This window comes from Carcharodon carcharias (genome assembly GCF_017639515.1).
Source record: "Carcharodon carcharias isolate sCarCar2 chromosome X unlocalized genomic scaffold, sCarCar2.pri SUPER_X_unloc_1, whole genome shotgun sequence".
Lineage (NCBI taxonomy): Eukaryota > Metazoa > Chordata > Chondrichthyes > Lamniformes > Lamnidae > Carcharodon > Carcharodon carcharias.
Window position 1 is genome coordinate 722836 of NW_024470864.1, and position 7500 is coordinate 730335.

The window sequence follows — 7500 nt, forward strand, 5'->3', positions numbered from 1 at the left end:
GTCCCCCATTAACCTCACCATTAAACACCCTGTCCCCCATTAACCTCACCATTAAACACCCTGTCCCCCATTAACCCCACCATTAAACCCCCTGTCCCCCATTAACCCCACCATTAAACCCCCTGTCCCCCATTAACCCCACCATTAAACCCCCTGTTCCCCATTAACCCCACCATTAGACCCCCTGTCCCCCATTAACCTCACCATTAACCCCCTGTTCCCCATTAACCCCACCATTAGACCCCCTGTCCCCCATTAACCCCACCATTAACCCCCTGTCCCCCATTAACCCCACCATTAAACCCCCTGTCCGCCATTAACCCCACCATTAACATCCACCCATTCTCCCCTCCGTCCCCCATTAACCCCCCCCATTCCCCCCCGTCTCCCATTAACCCCCCCATTAACACCCTGTGCCCCATTAACCCCCCACCACTCTCCCCCGTCCCCCATTAACCCCACCATTAAACCCCCTGTTCCCCATTAACCCCCCTGTCCCCATTAAACTCCCTGTCCCACCATTAACCCCACCATTAAACCGTCTGTCCCCCATTAACCACCCCATTAAACTCCCTGTCCCACCATTAACCCCACCATTAAACCCCGTCCCCCATTAACCCCACCATTAAACCCCGTCCCCCATTAACCCCACCATTAAACCCCCTGTTCCCAATTAACCCCCCTGTCCCCATTAAACCCCCTGTCCCACCATTAACCCCACCATTAAACCGTCTGTCCCCCATTAACCACCCCATTCTCCCCTCCGTCCCCCATTAACCCCCCCCATTCCCCCCGTCTCCCATTAACCCCCCCATTAACACCCTGTGCCCCATTAACCCCCCACCACTCTCCCCCGTCCCCCATTAACCCCACCATTAAACCCCCTGTTCCCCATTAACCCCCCTGTCCCCATTAAACTCCCTGTCCCACCATTAACCCCACCATTAAACCGTCTGTCCCCCATTAACCACCCCATTAAACTCCCTGTCCCACCATTAACCCCACCATTAAACCCCGTCCCCCATTAACCCCACCATTAAACCCCGTCCCCCATTAACCCCACCATTAAACCCCCTGTTCCCAATTAACCCCCCTGTCCCCATTAAACCCCCTGTCCCACCATTAACCCCACCATTAAACCGTCTGTCCCCCATTAACCACCCCATTCTCCCCTCCGTCCCCCATTAACCCCCCCCCATTCCCCCCGTCTCCCATTAACCCCCCCATTAACACCCTGTGCCCCATTAACCCTCCACCACTCTCCCCCGTCCCCCATTAACCCCACAATTAAACCCCCTGTCCCACCATTAAACCCCCTGTCCCACCATTAATCTCACCATTTAACCCCCGGTCCCCCATTAACCCCACCATTAAACACCCTGTCCCACCATTAACCCCACCATTAACTCCCGTCCCCCATTAACCCCACCATTAAACCCCCTGTCCCACCATTAACCCCACCATTAAACACCCTGTCCCCCATTAACCCCACTGCTCACCCCCTGTCCCCCATTAACCCCCACCGCTCTCCCCCTGTCTCCCATTAACCCCCACCGCTCTCCCTCTGTCTCCCATTAACACCCACCGCTCTCCCCCTGTCCCCCATTAACCCCCACCGCTCTCCCCCTGTCCCCCATTAACCCCCACCCACTCTCCCCCTGTCCCCCATTAACCCCCACCGCTCTCCCCCTCTCCCCCATTAACCCCCACCCACTCTCCCCCTGTCCCCCATTAACCCCCACCCACTCTCCCCCTGTCCCCCACTAACCCCCACCCACTCTCCCCCTGTCCCCCATTAACCCCCACCCACTCTCCCCCTGTCCCCCATTAACCCCCACCCACTCTCCCCCTGTCCCCCATTAACCCCCACCCACTCTCCCCCTGTCCCCCACTAACCCCCACCCACTCTCCCCCTGTCCCCCATTAACCCCCACCCACTCTCCCCCTGTCCCCCATTAACCCCCACCCACTCTCCCCCTCTCCCCCATTAACACCCACCGCTCTCCCCCTGTCCCCCATTAACCCCCACCGCTCTCCCCCTCTCTCCCATTAACCCCCACCCACTCTCCCCCTGTCTCCCATTAACCCCCACCGCTCTCCCTCTGTCTCCCATTAACACCCACCGCTCTCCCCCTGTCCCCCATTAACCCCCACCCACTCTCCCCCTGTCCCCCATTAACCCCCACCCACTCTCCCCCTGTCCCCCATTAACCCCCACCCACTCTCCCCCTGTCCCCCATTAACCCCCACCCACTCTCCCCCTGTCCCCCATTAACCCCCACCCACTCTCCCCCTGTCCCCCATTAACCCCCACCCACTCTCCCCCTGTCCCCCATCCCACGTACCTCAAAGCCCCCGATTATAAGGAGGGCGTGAATGTTGAATTTGTTAATGGTAGCACTGATCTTATCACAGTATTTTCCTGGGAGTACTCTGAGGGAGAGAAGGGGAAGGGAAGGCGAGAGTGAATGAGGGGTGTGTGGGTGGGCTGGGGGGGGGTGGTGGGGAGGCAAGTGGGAGGGGGAGAGAGAGAGACAGAAAAACAGGAAGGACGTAGAGAGATAAACATGAACATTAGCAATAATTAACGTCAACTGGTGAATAAAAACAGGTATTAACCCACCGAGACCCCTCCCCCGGTTACATTAACCCACCGAGACCCCTCCCCCCGGTTACATTAACCCACCGAGACCCCTCCCCCCGGTTACATTAACCCACCGAGACCCCCTCCCCCCGGTTACATTAACCCACCGAGACCCCCTCCCCCCGCTTACATTAACCCACTGAGACCCCCTCCCCCCGGTTACATTAACCCACCGAGACCCCCTCCCCCGGGTTACATTAACCCACCGAGAACCCTCCCCCCGGTTATATTAACCCACCGAGACCCCTCCCCCCGGTTATATTAACCCACCGAGACCCCTCCCACGGTTACATTAACCCACCGAGATCCCTCCCCCGGTTACATTAACCCACCGAGACCCCTCCCCCCTCCCCAGTTACATTAACCCACCGAGACCCCCTCCCCCCCCCCGGTTACATTAACCCACCGAGAACCCTCTCTCCGGTTACATTAACCCACCGAGACCCCCTCCCCCGGGTTACATTAACCCACCGAGACCCCCTCCCCCCCCCGGTTACATTAACCCACCGAGAACCCTCTCTCCGGTTACATTAACCCACCGAGACCCCTCCCCCCGGTTACATTAACCCACCGAGAACCCTCCCCCCGGTTACATTAACTCACCGAGACCCCTCCCCCGGGTTACATTAACCCACCGAGACCCCTCCCCCTGGTTACATTAACCCACCGAGACCCCTCCCCCGGGTTACATTAACCCACCGAGACCCCTCCCCCCGGTTACATTAACCCACCGAGAACCCTCCCCCCGGTTACATTAACTCACCGAGACCCCTCCCCCGGGTTACATTAACCCACCGAGACCCCTCCCCCGGGTTACATTAACCCACCGAGATCCCCTCCCCCCGGTTACATTAACCCACTGAGACCCCTCCCCCCGCTTACATTAACCCACCGAGACCCCCCCCCCACCACAGTGGGATTGCACTCACCGTTTCGTCCCCAGTTTCGAGCCTCCCAAACCGGTCCAGCCTCCTACACTCACCCACCCGTACTCTTCGAGCTGCGGAGAGATGGGACAATGTGGTCAGAGGCTCGGACACCGAGGACCGCACCCCACCCCCCGCCCACCCACCCCCCATCCCCTCCCGACACCGCCATTGACGATTCCCCCGCCCGCCTGCACCCACCCGGAGACGAGAGTAGGTGCCTCTCCGGCTGAGGCTGGGAAGGATTCCCCCACGGAGAGACTCACCTGCCCTTGGGCAAGACCCTCGAATCCATCGTGGACGACGAACATCTTGTGCCCCTGGGTGAGGCCGACCCGGACGGAGGAGCGGACAGCGGCGTTCATCCCCGCGGCCGGCGCTCCGACATTCAACACAGCAATGTTAAAGTTACTCTGCGGTGGGAGAGAGAGAGAGAGCGGGGAGGGGAGAGAGAGCGGGAGAGAGAGAGAGAGCAGGAGAGAGAGAGAGCGGGGAGGGGTGAGAGCGGAAGAGAGAGAGGGGAGAGAGAGAGAGAGAGCAGGGGGGAGAGAGAGAGCGGGGGGGAGAGAGAGAGAGAGAGCAGGGCGGGAGAGAGAGAGAGAGAACAGGGGAGAGAGACAGGGAGAACGGGGAGAGAGAGAGAGAACGGGGAGAGAGAGAGAGAACAGGGGAGAGAGAGAGAGAACGGGGAGAGAGAGAGAGAACGGGGAGAGAGAGAGAGAACAGGGGAGAGAGGGAGAACGGGAAGAAAGAGAGAGAGAGAACAGGGAGAGAGAGAAAGAGAGAGAGAGAACGGAGAAAGAGAGAGCGAGAAAATGGAAAGAGAGAGAGAGAACGGGGAGAGAGAATGGGAGAAAGGGAAAGAGAGAGAACAGGGAGAGAGATCGGGGAGAGGGAAACAGAACAGGGAGAGAGAGAGAAAGAGAACAGGAAGAGAGAGAAAGAGAACAAGTAGAGAGAGAAAGAGAACAGGTAGAGAGAGAAAGAGAACAGGTAGAGAGAGAGAAAGAGAACAGGTAGAGAGAGAGAAAGAGAACAGGTAGAGAGAGAGAAAGAGAACAGGTAGAGAGAAGAGAAAGAACGGGGAGAGAGAGAGAGAACAAGGGGAGAGAGAGAGAAAGAGAACAGGTAGAGAGAGAAAGAGAACAGGTAGAGAGAGAAAGAGAACAGGTAGAGAGAGAAAGAGAACAGGTAGAGAGAGAGAAAGAGAACAGGTAGAGAGAGAGAAAGAGAACAGGTAGAGAGAGAGAAAGAGAACAGGTAGAGAGAAGAGAAAGAACGGGGAGAGAGAGAGAGAACAAGGGGAGAGAGAGAGGGAACAGGGGGAGAGAGAGAGAGAGAGAGAACGGGGAGAGAGAGAGAGAGAACGGGGAGAGAGAGAGGGAACAGGGGGAGAGAGAGAGAGAGAGAGAACGGGGAGAGAGAGAGAGAGAGAGAACGGGGAGAGAGAGAGAGAGAACGGGGAGAGAGAGAGAGAACGGGGAGAGAGAGAGAGAGAGAACGGGGAGAGAGAGAGGGAACAGGGGGAGAGAGAGAGAGAGAGAACGGGGAGAGAGAGAGAGAACGAGGAGAGAGAGGGAGAACGGGGAGAGAGAGAGAGAACGAGGAGAGAGAGAGAGAACGGGGAGAGAGAGAGAGAACGGGTGGAGAAAGAGAGAACTGGGGGAGAGAGAGGGAGAACTGGGGGAGAGAGAGAGAGAGAGAGAACGGGGAGAGAGAGGGAGAACGGGGAGAGAGAGAGAGAGAGAACGGGGAGAGAGAGAGAGAACGGGGAGAGAGAAAGAGAGAACGGGGAGAGAGAGGGAGAACGGGGAGAGAGAGAGAGAGAGAGAGAGAGAGAGAGAACGGGGAGAGAGAGAGAGAGAGAACGGGGAGAGAGAGGGAGAACGGGGAGAGAGAGAGAGAGAACGGGGAGAGAGAGAGAGAGAGAGAACGGGGAGAGAGAGAGAGAACAGGGGAGAGAGGGAGAACGGGAAGAAAGAGAGAGAGAGAACAGGGAGAGAGAGAAAGAGAGAGAGAGAACAGAGAAAGAGAGAGCGAGAAAATGGAAAGAGAGAGAGAGAACGGGGAGAGAGAATGGGAGAAAGGGAAAGAGAGAGAACAGGGAGAGAGATCGGGGAGAGGGAAACAGAACAGGGAGAGAGAGAGAAAGAGAACAGGAAGAGAGAGAAAGAGAACAAGTAGAGAGAGAAAGAGAACAGGTAGAGAGAGAGAAAGAGAACAGGTAGAGAGAAAGAGAACAGGTAGAGAGAGAGAAAGAGAAGAGGTAGAGAGAGAAAGAGAACAGGTAGAGAGAGAAAGAGAACAGGTAGAGAGAGAGAAAGAGAACAGGTAGAGAGAGAGAAAGAGAACAGGTAGACAGAAGAGAAAGAACGGGGAGAGAGAGAGAGAACAAGGGGAGAGAGAGAGGGAACAGGGGGAGAGAGAGAGAGAGAGAGAACGGGGAGAGAGAGAGAGAGAACGGGGAGAGAGAGAGAGAGAGAACGGGGAGAGAGAGAGAGAGAGAACGGGGAGAGAGAGAGAGAGAGTGACGGGGAGAGAGAGAGAGAGAGAAACGGGGAGAGAGAGAGAGAGAGAGAGAGTGACGGGGAGAGAGAGAGAGAGAGAGAGACGGGGAGAGAGAGAGAGAGAGAACGGGGAGAGAGAGAGAGAGAGAGAGAACGGGGGGAGAGAGAGAGAGAACGGGGAGAGAGAGAGAGAGAGAGAACGGGGAGAGAGAGAGAGAGAGAGAGAGAGAGAGAGAGAGAGAGAACGGGGAGAGAGAGAGAGAGAGAACGGGGAGAGAGAGAGAGAGAGAACGGGGAGAGAGAGAGAGAACGGGGAGAGAGAGAGAGAGAGAGAACGGGGAGAGAGAGAGAGAGAGAGAACGGGGAGAGAGAGAGAGAGAGAACGGAGAGAGAGAGGGAGAACGGGGAGAGAGAGAGAGAGAGAACGGGGAGAGAGAGAGAGAGAGAGAACGGGGAGAGAGAGAGAGAGAGAACGGGGAGAGAGAGAGAGAGAGAACGGGGAGAGAGAGAGAGAGAGAGAACGGGGAGAGAGAGAGAGAACGGGGAGAGAGAGAGAGAGAGAGAACGGAGAGAGAGAGGGAGAGAACGGGGAGAGAGAGAGAGAGAGAACGGGGAGAGAGAGAGAGAGAGAACGGGGAGAGAGAGAGAGAGAGAGAACGGAGAGAGAGAGGGAGAGAACGGGGAGAGAGAGAGAGAGAGAACGGGGAGAGAGAGAGAGAGAGAACGGGGAGAGAGAGAGAGAGAGAACGGGGAGAGAGAGAGAGAGAGAACGGGGAGAGAGAGAGAGAGAGAGAACGGGGAGAGAGAGAGAGAACGGGGAGAGAGAGAGAGAGAGAACGGAGAGAGAGAGGGAGAGAACGGGGAGAGAGAGAGAGAGAGAGAGAACGGGGAGAGAGAGAGAGAGAACGGGGAGAGAGAGAGAGAGAGAGAGAACGGGGAGAGAGAGAGAGAGAACGGGGAGAGAGAGAGAGAGAACGGGGAGAGAGAGAGAGAGAGAACGGGGAGAGAGAGAGGGAGAACGGGGAGAGAGAGAGAGAGAGAGAGAGAGAGGGAGAACGGGGAGAGAGAGAGAGAGAGAACGGGGAGAGAGAGAGAGAGAACGGGGAGAGAGAGAGAGAGAACGGGGAGAGAGAGAGAGAGAACGGGGAGAGAGAGAGAGAGAATGGGGAGAGAGAGAGAGAGAGAGAACGGGGAGAGAGAGAGGGAGAACGGGGAGAGAGAGAGAGAGAGAACGGGGAGAGAGAGAGAGAGAATGGGGAGAGAGAGAGAGAGAGAGAGAGAGAGAGAGAGGGAGAACGGGGAGAGAGAGAGAGAGAGAACGGGGAGAGAGAGAGAGAGACCGGGGGAGAGAGAGAGAGAGAACGGGGAGAGAGAGAGAGAGAATGGGGAGAGAGAGAGAGAGAGAGAACGGGGAGAGAGAGAG

The 7500-nt window shown here is 57.0% G+C and overlaps 1 protein-coding gene across 1 annotated transcript in view; it reads right to left on the reverse strand.

Moving 5' to 3' along the window:
* LOC121275069 (ATP-dependent 6-phosphofructokinase, muscle type-like) overlaps positions 1–7500 on the reverse strand; it is a 49354-nt gene that overhangs the window by 31201 nt on the left and 10653 nt on the right. Inside the window, exons 2-4 of the mRNA XM_041182464.1 lie at positions 3837–3983; positions 3574–3644; positions 2346–2433 (exon numbers count right to left, since the gene is read on the reverse strand). Of these exons, the coding sequence (XP_041038398.1) occupies positions 2346–2433; positions 3574–3644; positions 3837–3935 (258 nt within the window). The 5' untranslated portion in view covers positions 3936–3983. The remainder of the gene's footprint in view (positions 1–2345; positions 2434–3573; positions 3645–3836; positions 3984–7500) is intronic.